At 46.2% G+C, this 15,934-nt stretch overlaps 1 protein-coding gene across 1 annotated transcript in view; it reads right to left on the minus strand.

The window, feature by feature from the left end:
* Positions 1-14,943, minus strand: part of dlgap1a (discs, large homolog-associated protein 1a) — a gene marked incomplete at both ends in the record, with an annotated part of 58,106 nt that extends 43,163 nt beyond the window's left edge. Inside the window, 2 exons of the mRNA XM_080778999.1 lie at positions 4,669-4,886; positions 13,396-14,943. Coding sequence (XP_080635125.1) covers positions 4,669-4,886; positions 13,396-14,943 — 1,766 coding nt within the window. The remainder of the gene's footprint in view (positions 1-4,668; positions 4,887-13,395) is intronic.
* Between the last annotated feature and the right edge of the window lie 991 nt (positions 14,944-15,934).

Raw genomic sequence — 15,934 nt, forward strand, 5'->3', positions numbered from 1 at the left:
TTGGGCAGGCTTGACAGCAACACTAACTGCTAACAGTCTTTCCACCTCGGAGGAAAAAACACCACCGTCCCTCGGCGAACTCGGCTAGCCGAGTTGGAACGATACACGGCGTCTGACATAAAACCGCTCCTAATTAGGCTTGATGTTCAAGAATAGTACGTTACTACAAAAGCAGGTGTTACATAAAGGTACATATCTCCAGAATGGAAGATGGTAATTTTTTTAGAGTGGATAAGTTACGCTTTCTTTTGAGGTATGCTGTGTGATTCTCACTATAAGAGAACATTTACTGTCGGCCTAGGAAAAGTTTGTTCGTCCAATGCTAGCATCGTAGCAGTGAGGGCCATGCAGTTAATCAGAATGGTTAGCAGTCTTTGTGTTAAGTGACTGGACAACATTTACACATTCAGTACCTCTATAGCAGGCATGTCAAACTCAAATACACAGGGGGCCAAAATGTAAAAAATGGTACAAGTGGAGGGCCGGGCTGGTTCAATGTTTATTAAAACGTGCAATTATTGAACCAATACCAATAACACAGCCTATTTATAATAGTATTGCACATCATTAAATGAAAGTAAAACATAAATAAAATCACTTGCAATATTTTCTCAAGGCTCTTTCAGTAAATTTTTTTTTTTAACAGGTAAACAGCTAAATATTATTTTCTGTTTAAATATGTCCCTTAATGGCAAGATAAATGCAAGAATGAAACAGCATGCATTAAAAACAAAATATGCATTAAGTTTGCTGCTCTGATCCTCACCAATCACTGTCTTTATTAATCATAATAAAATGAGAAAGTAAATTAAATCAGTGCATTCATTTTTTTAGGCAACGTTTCCTGAGTCCATTCAACTGGAGAAAATAATAATAATTCCCTTCAAAGAAAAATCTAATCAAAGTCCTTTCTGCTGCTCTATGATGCTCACTTGTCTGAGGCTGAGCCAGATACTTGGTGTCTCATATTAAGTACAAGTTCATCAATGTTTGGGGTCAGGCTCTGAGCTGAGGAAATCCTCAGGATTGAGTGAAGGTTTTCATCAGTAAGACGACTCCTATGTGAGGTTTTGTTTAGCTTCATTATAGAAAAAAGTTGTTCACAAAGGTATGTGCTGCCAAACATAGACAGCGTCCGTGCAACTTGGGTGCGCAGCTCTGGCATTGTGACGGGGATGAAACGTGCAAACTCAGCAGCGCCCACGGATTCGTATTTTGCCTTCAGTGTGTCATTACACTGGAGCTCAATCAGCTCCATTTGGAGATTTCCTGGTGCGCTTTCCACGTCAACTGAAAATGGATTGCTGAGCAGTTCAAGCCTGCTTTTTTGGGCTTCAAAGTCGGAAAATCGCCGCCTGAAGTCGGCACCAAGTATGACAAGCTTGTCAGCAAACTGTGTACTCGGGAACACAACGGTAGGCTCAGTAGGCTGATTAGAGATCAGCTCGTTCATGGTCTTGCAGCACGGAAAATGGTCAAAGTTATTTTTCCGCATCTGCGTCTCCCACAGGCTTAGCTTGATTTTAAATGCCTTCACAGTAGCATACATGTCAGAGATAATGCGGCCCCGCCCCTGCAGCTGCAGGTTCAATTCATTCAGATGGCTACTGATGTCGCACAGAAATGCCACTTCACACAGGAATGTATTATCTCGGAGCTCTGTAGTGTCTTTCCCTTTGCTTTCCATGAACTGACAGATCTCCTCACGCAACTCGAAGCACCTTTTCAACACTTTTCCCTGGCTTAGCCACCGCACCTCTGTGTGATAGGGCAAGTCACCATACTCGGAATCTATCTCCTCCAGAAACGTCTTGAACTGGCGGTGGTTTAAACCTTTGGCTCTAATGAAGTTAACTGCTCGTGTTATGGTGCTCATTACATTTGCCATTTTCAAAGCTTTGCCACACAACGACTCCTGGTGTATGATGCAGTGATAAGATATCAGCTCACCCGTGCCGTCTTCTTCCTTTTTTCTCTCCCGCATTCTTGCCACCAAGCCGCTCTTATGACCGCACATTGCGGGTGCTCCGTCTGTTGTCATTCCCACAAGTTTATCCCATCCCAGCTCCATGTCATTTACACACCCGGATACGTGTTCATACAGATCTTTTCCTGTAGTTGTGCCATGCATCGAACGTAATCCCAAAAACTCTTCTGTCACACACAGGCTTGAGTCCACTCCACGGATGAAAATGGACAGCTGAGCAATGTCCGATGTATCGGTGCTCTCATCCACAGCAAGGGAATATGCAATGAAATCTTTTCCTTTTCCCACAAGCTGTTGTTTAAGATTAGTGGAAAGCTTGTTTACACGGTCAGCAACTGTGTTTCTGCTCAGACTCACATTTGAAAATAGCTGCTTTTTTTCTGGGCACACAACGTCACAAACTTTGAGCATGCAGTTCTTAACAAAGTCTCCCTCTGTAAATGGCCGGGCTGATTTTGCAACCTCTTCTGCCACAATAAAACTGGCCTTGACAGCAGCCTCGCTTTGTGATTTGGCTTTTGTGAACATAGCCTGCTGGGACTTCAGATTTCTTTTTAATTCTTGTACCTTCTGTAGCTTTTGTTCTGTGTCCATATTCTTGTATTTGTCTGGGTGTTTCGGTGATAATTCATAGTGCCTTTTTAAGTTATATTCTTTCATTACAGCCACGCTGTCTCCACACACAAGACACACAGGTTTCCCGTTTACTTCGGTGAACATGTATTGTGCCTCCCACCTGTCTTGAAACCCCCTGTTTTCAGCGTCTACCTTTCGTTTTGCCATTTTGGGAGAGACGGAGATGAAATTATATCCACAGGCTTAGCTACTGTTTGACTGCATGTGCTGACTTTAGTATTGAAGTGAAGAGAAGACGCGGGGTCGCGCTCGCTCACGGGCACTCGATACGCGCCAATCATAGGCGCCAATGCACTCGCAGTGCATTTTGGGACTTGTAGTATTATGGTGCTACGGGCACATAATGCTGCGGGCCGCTTTTAATAGTAATTAAATAATATCCCGCGGGCCAGTGAGAACTCCTTCACGGGCCTGATCTGGCCCGCGGGCCGTGACTTTGACACATATGCTCTATAGTGACCGTAGTGGAGACCGTGGTGGACACTTTTTCATGATTGGCTGCCTCGAAGCCAATAGGAGACTTACCCATAAAACTCATAGTGTGAACGACATAAAAAACGATATTCTGAATTCCGCAACGTGAAGCCGCATTGGCTGCATACTCTGAATGCTGCATGGTGTTGGAGAGCCAATGAGAATGCTTGTTATACAGAACACCAGAGTGTATGCAATGTGATGTTACGCTGGCTTCATGAGTAAACTGAACGTAACCTCACTCTCTGCCTCATTATTATTATAATAGTATAGGATAATAATGTAACAGTTAAGCTGTGACGTTCATAAATGAGAGCATGCAGCAGCTGGCAATTGTGACTAAGTCATTCTTGTTTTACAAGAGAGACGGCATGGCATGGCATGGATGGCAAGAAGATCAGCAAACCACCATGCTATTTAATTTACCTTTAAGGAGATCAGCAAACCACCATGCTATTTAATTTACCTTTAAGGAGATCAGCAAACCACCATGTTATTTAATTTACCTTTAAGGAGATCAGCAAACCACCATGTTATTTAATTTACCTTTAAGGAGATCAGCAAACCACCATGTTATTTAATTTACCTTTAAGGAGATCAGCAAACCACCATGTTATTTCATTTACCTTTAAAAAGGAGATCAGCAAACCACCATGTTATTTCAGCAAACCATTAGACTCTTCATGGAAGCATATACAGTAAGGCTCGCTCCACATAAAGCTAGTACAGTAACTTTGTTCAGTCCCGCTGAAGGTAGATAGATGGTAGCTATGGTATTGGTACGGTGTGCTGTCCTTTAACCAAACAGCAGGCGAAACAAAACAAACCAACAACATAAAACAGGCTTTGATAATAACAAGCACCACTCCAATGTCTAACACCAGGCTTTGGGGTGAGAGAACAACAAACTGATGAATTCAATATGTTCCCCTCAATTATTTATTTTGTGAGAAGAAAATAAATTCAGCCATGTTAGCCACAGCTAACTGATGTCAAGGCACCCTGGTCTGTCCCCAACCACAAACAGCTCACTCTCACAAACATTCATTGGACTACTGCACTGTTTCTCGATCGAGGTCCTGAGAATCCCAGGCGACTGTTATGCACCACACACGTTGAATATACAGTAGCCATACTGTCAAAACCAATTAGCCGTCTGACAGGGATCCATGCCAAGTGGAGTGCATGAGAGCAAATTAACATTCAGTGAAATTATTAACTTGCTAATGTCATTTGTTAGACTCCGATGCTCATGACAAAGGACTCATGCTAAGGTCAAAAGTATAACCATGTAATGAAAGAAGGATGGAAAAAGGATAAAGGTGAACAGCAAAGAAGGAATCTGATAAAACACATACAGAGGAAGGACAGGTTGAAGGAGGAGAGGTGAGTAGTCATGGAGAAGAATCTGACACGCAATAACAAACACCACACAAACAAGTATGGAGGGTGGAAGGAAGGATAAGTACTAGACATAATGACAACGCACTAAAAGGTCAGGCGACACGGAGGGAGGTAAAGAAAACACAAATTGAAGAAAATAAAGCAAAGAACTAAAGACATTTTCTTACTGTAAAGTGGTCATCTCCGTCAGGGAGGGCTGCGTGGCTTTCAGGTAGCTGGCCCGTCGCGCCTGGACCTTATTCGGAGAGGGCTTGGGGCTGCTGTCCGAGTCGCCGCTGTCGTCGTCCGCCATGGCTTTGACGTAGCTGCCGCTTCGCATCCGCCGGCAGGGGATGTCGTCCTCCTTGCCCAGGGGAGAGAAGCCGCTCCACTCGTCCTGAGGCACCTGGTGGCCACGCACAGGGGAGAAAGGAGGAGGAGCGCCGTCACGCGGGGCCACCCACGACTGGAGGTCGTCGCCGCCGACACAGTGACGACCCCAGCCGCTACCGTCTGAGTCCCACTCACAGCCGTCCTGGCTGACTAAGCTGTCCCGAAGGTACATGCAGACTAATAAAAGCACACCACGACTTGTACATGCAATGGAATGATACACAGGACGGCACGCACGCACGCACGCACGCACGCACGCACGCACGCACACACACACACACACACACACACACACACACACACACACACACACACACACACACACACACACACACACACACACACACACACACACACACACACACACACACACACACACACACACACACACACACACACACACACACACACACACACACACACACACACTAGACAAGAGTGCACATTATTCTTCTTTCACTCACGCGCAAACACACAGTTTGCTTTGGTAAAAGTGTGTCAGCTAATTAGAATGATGTGCAGCGTGTGTCTGTGTGTGTGTGTGTGTGTGTGTGTGTGTGTGTGTGTGTGTGTGTGCATGTGTGTGTGTGTGTGTGTGTGTGTGTGTGTGCGCGTCCATGTGTTTGCATGGTTGCTCAGTTTTTAATTAACCTCTGGGATGTTAATACATCTGTTTCCCTGGTCACCTGGGTTGACTAGGGCCCAGGGCATGTTCGCTTGGTGCATGTGTGTGTGTGTGTGTGTGTCTGTGTGTACTAAATTACAGAAATGTGTAAATGTGTACATGTGAATATGTAGAGCATAATTGGCTTCTCTGAATGAATGGAATTCCATAAGCCAGACATACTAACTTTGTGACCTCTGCACCACACTTCAGGCACATTCACAACACAATACAGTAACTTGTTCCCTTCTACTGTTAATTAGGGCCTGTTAATTACCGTGCCAGTGATCTGTGTGTGATAGACACACAGATCAGATCACACAGCTCACACAATGCCTCTGAGGATTATTAAACAGTCGCTGTGAGCAAAAAACTGGAGTTGCTGGCAGTGGCACTGTATACAAAAGCCTCATCAAAGGTGTTGAGATGTTTAATGTTTGGTTAAATGAACTGGCAAAGAATGTGAACATTGCTATAGTAAAATCACTGGTGGTGAACCACAAGAGACAACAGTCGTTTTACAATGTATTTGTTTACATTGTCTTCTAAGTGAATTTAGATAAAGCGCCATGCGGGAGCTCAGCACTGTAGCATCTAGTGTCACAAATAATGTTTGTTTGCAACAAATCTTTGATCCTATATTCCTATATTCCTACATGCCATTTCCACTCTGAATTAATACAAAATGAATTTCTTACCAATGTGAATTGTGTTTCTGGTTGTGTTTCTTTTTCTTTTTTAATCTTTATTTAGCATTGATTTATGTAAGAAATAAGTATTTCTTAGATCTGTCATAGTGGGCCGGGAGGCACATTTCCACATAAACTCGTCTTTACTGCATATATGGAGACTTTGGTGGTAAGGTTTCATTAAAGGCAGCCTGCTGGTAGCCTGTGGCAACGTGCAACATAATGTGTTGGAGCACTGGTAATATTGAACCACTCTATCACATACAACACCTATTTCAGAAATAGCTGTAATATTGCACCTGACTAAAATGCATAGCAGGTGGCCAGGTGCAGGTGGCATTTTCTTCCACTGCAGTGGGCGTTCATGAATAATTTTCCCAACATGTGAAAATGTTCAAAAGGGGTGAGGGCTGTCATAAGCAATGTCAAGGACAAACGGAAGGGATTAAACATATTTCTAAATCATTATCTTCTAAATTGCTGCTGTCACATCAAAGTCTGCCAAATAAAAATAAGATACCTGTACACAAGATGTAAAAAATAAAGTACATCCTTGCGTCTTGATCAACCTTGCTATTCAAAATGCAGGGGACACATATCACGTATGCAAATATACAGTGACAAAAACACACCCGAAGGAGTGTATATTATATAGATGAACTTTGCCAGTAGTTGTTATTGGCCCACTGTCCGTACTGTATCCTCTAATGGAAACGTGCCATCTGTTCTAGTGGAAGCTGGGTTGTGAGGTGGATAGCCTTATGGCACTGAATGCTAATTGGTTACCTTCATTGGTGTTTGAGTGTGGGAGCTTTATCCCTCTGGGAATGAGTCAGTCTGTTTAGAAAACAGCTTAACTTGACTATGGTTTCTGATAGAAAGTTAGTGATAAAGATTACAAAAGTTATATCGACATCTTAATAATGTCCAATACTTAGATATAGGGAGGGGGGTGAAATTATGACAGGCAACTACTGCCGTCAAAATATGACCCCCCCAGTCAAACACTTTTTGACTGATCAGTCAAAGACACTTTCTAAGGTGTGATGATACTATACTGTGGCCAGAGAGAGAGAGAGAGAGAGAGAGAGAGAGAGAGAGAGAGAGAGAGAGAGAGAGAGAGAGAGAGAGAGAGAGAGAGAGAGAGAGAGAGAGAGAGAGAGAGAGAGAGAGAGAGAGAGAGAGAGCATGCGTGTAGGTGGAGTTATAAAAAGTGAAAGGCAGAATGAATATAACATTTAGAAAAAGTGTTGTACTGGGGCAAAGGGCCAGGATGCCCAAATAAATCTCAAAATTAAATTAAAGGGAGCAATAACTGGTGCCAATAGGGCAAGAATTACCATAATAATTTTGAATGTGCTCCTCATTACAATAATATTGGAAGCATATTATGCTTCAAGTGGAATCTAGGTAACATAATCTTAATTTTCAGGTTATCTAATTTAATTAATAAAAAAAAATCCCCTCTGCTGTGAAAAGCAATACTGTAGCAACACACAGCATAATTATGCAAGATTTTAGATGACTGCAAAAGTTTAGGAAGTTAATCTGCATAAAGGAATCCCAAACCGACATTATTTTACTCTGATAGGCCCTAGTTATCATTAAAGGCTTTTCTGCACTGTGCTGAAATAAGCCTTTTCTGGTTCCTATCTTTCAATGTCGGCTGATGTTGAGCGTTGGCGAGAGGTACAGTGTACCTGTTGCACTTACGGAATCACTCCAGTTGTATTGTAGAAAATGGAGACACGCTGAGGGGAAGAGAAAGATGGCGCGCACGCGTGCGTGTGTGCGTGCGTGCGTGCGTGCGTGCGTGCGCGCAACTGACAACAGAGCCAGTCAGAGAGAAATACAGACACGGTGAGAAATCCTGTTGCTTCTCAGCCTAAATTCAAACAATATGAATTGCTTAAGAGAGAGAGAGAGAGAGAGAGAGAGAGAGAGAGAGAGAGAGAGAGAGAGAGAGAGAAAGATACAGAAACTAAAGGGAGCAGCATGACGTACATGTGTGTGCGTATATCTCCGTTTGAGAGTGTGTGTGCGTGCGTGCTCGTGGGCGCGTGTGTGACTGACGTCAAGCAGACACACAAATGAGCAGGTTGGCTATAAAAAGAAAGTGTGGGGAATACACACCAGCTGCAGTAGCGAGCAACAGAACAGAAGAGCCTATCTCCCCCACACACACAACAAGGCCTCACTTCCACTGCACCACCTCAGCCGACTGTACAGTCAGGGGTCCGTGTGGAGCGCCATGTCCTTTGAGAATTTTTGCTAGATTTTGCGAGATAAATAATAAGCAACCAGGTAAATGAAAACAAGCTCAAAAGAAGCGACTATATTGGCTACGTGAGCATTGTAAACACGTTGGCAATCTTGCATTTTTTCTTTTCTTTTTTTTGTGAGATATTTTCTGACTGGGGATGACAAAAGCATTAATTAATTCATGAATATAGGCAGTCTTTGACATGAAAATATTTTAGAAACATTGGTTTAAACAGCATTAAGAAGCACGCTCAAATGAGTAACTACACTTTAGAAACAAGACCTAAAACCAGCAACCCGCAACTACCAACATTTACAAGCAATTTTACAGAAAAACAAGCCCAAAGTGATTAATAATAAGTGGGCATGACAACACTGAGTTTGAGAATGGGGAAGGCTGCAGACTTGAAACACAGGCAAATATACAGCCAAGGCAGCTCCAGGCAGTTTTGTAAAATACTCACATTTCACTTATTTTTATGTGGCAGATATTACAAATATTCCCGGAGAATGCCACTTCTCAAGGCCCTGGAGGGTTTTTATGCATTGTTACTGATTATACACGTCGTAGACTGCATCTCCAAAAGTGCTTTCAGTTTAGTGGCAGAACGGCAGTAAACCATTAAAAGACAACACCTTGACAGCAAGGCTTCCTCAACTCTGAAGACAGCCTAATTGCTGCTGAAGTTCTCCTTGTCCTATTCAATAAATAAATCATGTTTTCGCAACAGAAGCTACAAGTGAATCTGTGTCGTTACGAAACAGAACCACACCACCAACATTGCTAGATACGCCAAATCAAATGGGTACAGACCTGAGCCAAGTCTCCTGCAGGAGGAGCGTCTGAAGCATAGACTGTAAAAAATATGGACAAAGCGTTCCCCGGGTCTAACATGAACGTAAAATGAAGCCTGTCAGTCCTTGCAATGGTATAGTCGCCATCTTTCTAGATCCGTTTTGGTCCAGCTGGCCATTGGCTGGCCCAGACAACGAGGCGGGACTTCCCCCCTTCTTCTCCGTTGGTTTTTATTTTGACTCGAGTGGGAGGGGAATCCCTATCATAGACTGTAACGGTAGCCACGCCCCTCAGAACATACGCGACTTTATGGTCATTTTTTTAATTAATGGGACCATCATTTTCCAAATAGAATATTATATATAAATGAGACTTTAAACTAGTGACTGGAAGAAGAAAGTATTCATGACCATGTGTATTAAGGTAATACAGTCTAGGTGAAGTTGGGCCCAAATACATGGACTTCTATGGGGCTATGGGTTTTTCTGGGTCCAATGACAGCGCCACAACAGGCCATTATATGAACTTTCATTTCCTTAGTGGCTTCACAAAATATCTGTCTGACTGCCCCCCCTGGTCTGAAGCCTGTCCTGGACGGGAGTCTCCAGACGTAAAAACTAAATGATGATTAAAGATCACAACTAGAAAAGGTGCCCCTCAGGGCACAGGTCTCCACCAGGGCAGTGTCAGGTTGTGGCCTCCTGGTGGCGCTATAATAGGCCAACGTGAAAAGGGTGACATTTCTTCTTACGCCTTGGATGGCAATTGGATGATTTGAGGCATTTTGTTCCAAAAATGTGTTTTGCTAAATTCCACCTGTTCAAAACGGGCCAATCCTGAAAACCTTGAAAGCCAATGTTAGCCAATTAGGATGGAATATGTAGGACAGATCCGTCTTGAGAACATTACTATAAAGATACTGTGTAACGATTTGCGACAGAATCTGGAGTAGTAATATAAAAAAAAATGTACAAAAGTCTGCCTCCTGGTGGCGCTATAACAGGCCGTTCCGGAAAATATGGTGCAGAGGTTCATCGTTGGCATCCAGGGAGTGTGTATGCAAAATTTGGCATCGACCAGTGCCTATTAGCTGTAGACGGACGGACCGACGGACACACACACGGACAGAGTGCAAAACATACTCTCTCCCCATGCCTTCGGCCTGGTGGAGACAATTAGTCGCCACGGTTGACTTGCATACAAGCAGCCAGCCTGCACTGCGGCGTCGCCATGGGATTTGTGTGTCTTGGTTCACAAACCACACACATAACTTACTATGGATAGAAGGTTGGACAGGGAGCCAAAGTCATCATTATAGCCTTGTCTTGTTATATGATGTTTTGACTGCATAGGGCGGTAGTGGCTCAGCGGTAGAGTGGCCGGTAGAGCAGCCAGATGGTAACCACAAGGGCAGTTCAATCACAGGCTCACCCAGAGTTAGTGTCAAAGTGTCCTTGAGCAAGACTCTGAACCCCTAATGGTTCCCCATGTGCAGGTTGGTGGATTGCCTGGTTTCCTCCACCATCTGTGTATGAATGGGTGAATGTAATGCACTTTCGATAAAAGCACTATATAAATGCACCATTTACCATTTTGTCTAATTCCCTTTATGTATGAAATATACTGCGCATACAATGTAAAGTACAGTAATGACCCCTAAAGTAGTACACACACACACAACACACACACACACACACACACACACACACACACACACACACACACACACACACACACACACACACACACACACACACACACACACACACACACACACACACACACACACACACACAAGCTGCAAAGGCTCTCATAAATTATGTTTCACTGTCTCTTAGCAAATTACACATCAAATGTGATGACAGAAATCTGAGGTTGCATGGATGTTAGGCTCTAACATGTAGCTCTAAGCGTAAATTCAATAAGGAATAAGCTCATGGGTCCCAAGACAAATGTTAGTGCAAGCTGACTATAAAGTGCTATATCATATCATCTCTCTCGCACGCTTTCATCCACAAACATCCTTTCATTCACAGCTTGTGAGTGTGAGCACTGAGCAGCGTATCATTTAATGGGTAACTAGACTCTGCCAAGCCCCACCCTGCCTGCCAAGAACGAGTCAACAAGGACACCGCTCGGGGTCACATTCAAATACAGCGGTAGTGTGCCTCGCAAATCAATAGACTTTCCGTCTCAACCTCCTGGGATTGAATTTCAACTGCCACTACTATTTTTCCAATAACCATTCTTTTATTTTGAAGATAAAGTTTAGTTAGTGTGTTTGCCCTAACAGTAGGACACTATAGTTGTTGCCTGCGATGGAGCAACTCCATCTGGTGCGGGGGGCACCAAAATGAGCCCATGATCCAAAATGGGATCCAAAATGATCCAATTTTCTCCAAAAACGAGTCACAACCTGTGTGCGTCCTCAAGTTGCATGCGTGCCCAAGTGGATCTCCTCAGAGCTGAAGCCTTTCCTATAATTTAGCTTGATTTGCTTGAATTCATTATCATTGGTGCTTCGTTTCAATCAGCGCATTTGCTATTTCTAGCTGCGGATTACATAGGGAAGTCATGCTGTGTTTTTCTAAAGCTATTCAGTGATTGCAGTCGTAAGCTAATCATCTGTTCAGGTTCAGCTCCCTCTTCACGTTTTGCAAGACTGTATGTAGAGGTTTCCGAGTTTGAAATCAAACGGATCAGTTTTCTTTTACTTATACTTACGTATATTATTAACATTACTAATACTGTCTTTAAAAAACAGAGATGACGCGGTCGCGGTGTGACATCCTGAACAGACCCTTAAGCGATGACCATCACATAAATGTGTTGGCCTGCTTTGGTAAAGCATCTCATCTGATAAAATGACAGTCAAGCAGTCAAGCAGAAGAAGACATTGCGAGGGCAAATGTTAAACGCCAACATGGCCAATTATCTCCTTATCCCCTGCCCACATGCTTCTTGCAATGTTGTGTAATGAAATGGATCATTATCCCACAGCTCAGCGTTGGTCACAGTGACATGTATTGATGCAGTGTCGAACATGACACCAATTACATGGTTTTAAGACTATCTATCCTATGTACGAAGATAAAACAAATCCAATAATTAGGATAATCTGAATACCAACATTGTAGATACTACTAGATAGACCTGTATTGATCCTGTGGGGGGAATTCAGTCACTAGGGGATTATAGGCGTTCATGGTAACAATAGTTTCGTCATAAATTGTGGCCATCCCCGTTTGTCACGATTAAATCGCCCTTCCCCAATGTAAAGCATCTTTGGGTACTTAAAAAAGCGCTATATAAATAGCCAGACATTATTAGCACACACACACACACACACACACACACACACACACACACACACACACACACACACACACACACACACACACACACACACACACACACACACACACACACACACACACACACACACACACACACACACACACACACACACACAGCTAGATGGCTACACAGTACACTACATGCAATACAAAATAACATACCACCCCACAAAACTGCACGGCAAAAACACAATATTCAATATACTGTACAACACGACGCAATGCAACCAAACACGACACGACACGACATGACACGACACGACATAAAACAACATAAGTCAACAACCGAAACACAGAATTAGAGGAGGAAAAAGTGAAGGAAAAACCCAGGAAGGGAAATACTACCAAATTAAAGGTGAGGTCTACAGAAACGAGAAAGAAAGGATGTCATTCCTCTAAAACTCACAGCGTTTCAGAGAGTAAGGCCTCTACTGGCTCTGCACTTACTTCTTTCTTCAACTCAAAAGGAAGGAGGAAGAGGAAGGGGGAGGAGACGCTCCAAACCAAGGGGTGGTGGTGGTGGTGGTGGTGGGGTGTTAGAGGGGAGGTGGGAAGGGGAGGTTAGGTGCCAAACAGCGTGCAGGTGTGTTGGGTTATAACTTATAAGTGGAACGTAAGGAGGCTGCAGAGGAGGCGGTTGGTTGGAGGAGAGAGTCGGGGGGGATATTTGAGTGATGAAAGTGGAGAAAGAGGTGAGTGAGTGAGGGAGAAGGGGGGGGTTGGGGGGGGGGGGCGGGCAAGGAGGTATCATTTACCTGCAGGAAATGGCATGTGCGCTCCTGCTGCTGACTGGCCTTAGATTTGACTAGCGCTCTATCTAGGTTTAGGTTACCGCATCCCGCGGCACCGGCCCGCGGCTCGCCACCATCGTGGTTGTTGTAGAGCTCTCGGGCCCTGCTCACCGTTAGGCTTGAAGACCACGCCCCTTTCTTCACCAGGGGCCCATCTGAGGCCCCCAGCGGCAGCAAGGGACCGCTGCCTCCTCCGTTATTGCTGTTGCCGCTAACGGGCATGCACGCCGATGCCGACGACACTGCATACTTCATGTCGTTGCTGCTCCTGGAGCCCTTGAGCGCTGCGTGGTGATGATGGGAGGGGTGGTGGCCGTGCTGCGTGTGGCCGTGCTGCGTGTGGCCGTGCTGCGTGTGGCCGTGCTGCGTGTGGCCGTGCTGCGTGTGGCCATGCTGCGTGTGGCCGTGCTGCGTGTGGCTGTGCTGCGTGTGGCCATGCTGCGTGTGGCCATGCTGCGTGTAGCCGTGCTGCGCGTGTTGCTGCTGCTCGTTGAGCGTTCCGTACGGGTCCATGAAGTAGGACTGTTGCGACTGGGACGGCGGCAGGCCCGGCAGGGGCGTCTGGGGGAACCGGTCGAGGTGGCGCCCCATCGTCATGGAGATGGGCGAAGGGGAGAGCGAGGGGGAGGAGGGGGAGTGGTGGGCGTGGGGGTGCGGCGGGTGGTAGAGGCACAGCTCGCGCTCCAGCTTGTCGTCGGAGCTCCAGTAGCCGGAGCCCGGCGCCGAGGCCGAGCCGTGCAGCAGCTGGTGCTGATGGTGGTGGTGGTGCTGGCTGTGGTGGCTGCGGTGCTTGGGCTCCGCCGACCGGCAGCGCTCGCGGCTCTTGCTGCGCTTCCGGTGGTGGCGTCCCCCCCCCGCCGGCGGAGGGGCCTCCCCCTCCGGGCTGGTCCGGGACCCGCCTCCCCCGCCGCCGTTCACGCTGCCGTTGCTGCTCCCCTTGGAGGGAGGCGCGTGGTGCGGCCCCTCCAGCGAGTGTGACTTGGTGAAGAGCTTCTGGACCGAGTGGACGAGGTGCCGTATCCTGCCGGGGCTGTCGCTGTTGCTGCCGATGCTCGTCAGGACCATGCCCGCCGAGCCGCCGTGCGCCATGGCGCTGCGCTTGTACTGCAGCGTGTGGTAGCCGTCCCGCGTGAACATCGACTGCGACTGCTCGAACGGGTCGGAGAAGCCGGACGGCACGCAGGCGGGCGCCTTGGGGCCTCCTCCCGTGTAAGGCACCAGGGCCATACAGTCCTCTTTGGACTCCGCATGGTGGGAGGCCGAGGACGTGGAGTGGCACCTCCGGGGGAAGGTCCCGTAGGGCACCACGCTGCTGCTGTCCGAGGCGTAGGGGCCACGCTGGGCGTTGTAGTAGGAGACGTCGGCCGGGTGGTGGGGCATGGGGACGGGCACGGGGATGTCCATCTGGCTGATCAGATATGGCTTGCGTTCCATGTGGTGGCCCAGGGGGTTGTAGGACGGCTCGTAGGAGAGCACGTGGTGGTGACTCCGGCTACTGGACAAGCCCTTCATGGCTGAAGGAGCAACGAGGCGCAGATGGGAGAGAGGGACGGATGGAAGCAGGGAGGGATGCGAGGAGAGATGCCTGCAGGCAGTGCCCCCGGTGTTCTGAGAGAGGTGCTGCAGGCAGAGGACTGTCCCTGAGAGGAGTGCTGCAGAGTCTGAGGAAGACAAGGAGGGAGATGACAAACCACAGTGTTAATTGAGCAGGGTTTTAACCACTTAAACCCTGATTACCTCGTAGACCGAGGTCCTCCACCCCCACCACGTTTTTTTTCACTCTACAGCAAATGTCTGTGCAAAACAAATAGCTGATCTACAAGATTACAGTGCATCACAACCCAACATGATCCATCTTATTGAGGAGTGCTAGCTCCTCCAATGCCTTTTGAAGGCATTGGAGACAAATGGACTGTTTGTTTATGGCAGCAGTTACTGTACATAAACTGTTGAAAGGGCAGACGACGTGAGACGTCCTGTGGCCAATATTCTATACATCTTGTGACTGATTTGGTTCTGTCTCGTAACGTATATACAGTATAGTGGCAGTGAATATGCAAGGAATGTTAGTGACTCTGCCATCATGTGCAGGCTTCTGAAAGTCAAAATGATGCTTAATTTTCCAAAAAACGAATGTCCCCCATGATGTCATGTGGCGGGCACAGTGGGCACCCCTCACTTGAAGTGTGATTTTTATTTTCAAGGACCCCCATAACTCTCAGAGTTACAGACCTGTAAGGGGCTATTTGGAAGTTGGAACCTGGCTATTTGGCGATCTGAAAACGTCATTTCCACTGTGGAAATAGCCACCATCTGCAGGACTGTCTCAGGATGGTGAACTGACATCCAGTCATAAGGTAGTCTCGCATAGCTAGACAACTATTCAACAATCTCCGAATGCTAGAGTCTGGAACTGATGTCATGAAATATTTCATATTAGGTACATAATACATATGCAAGCTGTGTTCAATACTTCTAGCTGTGAGAGAGAGGCTGTGTCATG

This window comes from Protomyctophum bolini, assembly GCF_963924005.1.
Source record: "Protomyctophum bolini genome assembly, chromosome: 12".
In the NCBI taxonomy this organism is placed as follows: domain Eukaryota; kingdom Metazoa; phylum Chordata; class Actinopteri; order Myctophiformes; family Myctophidae; genus Protomyctophum; species Protomyctophum bolini.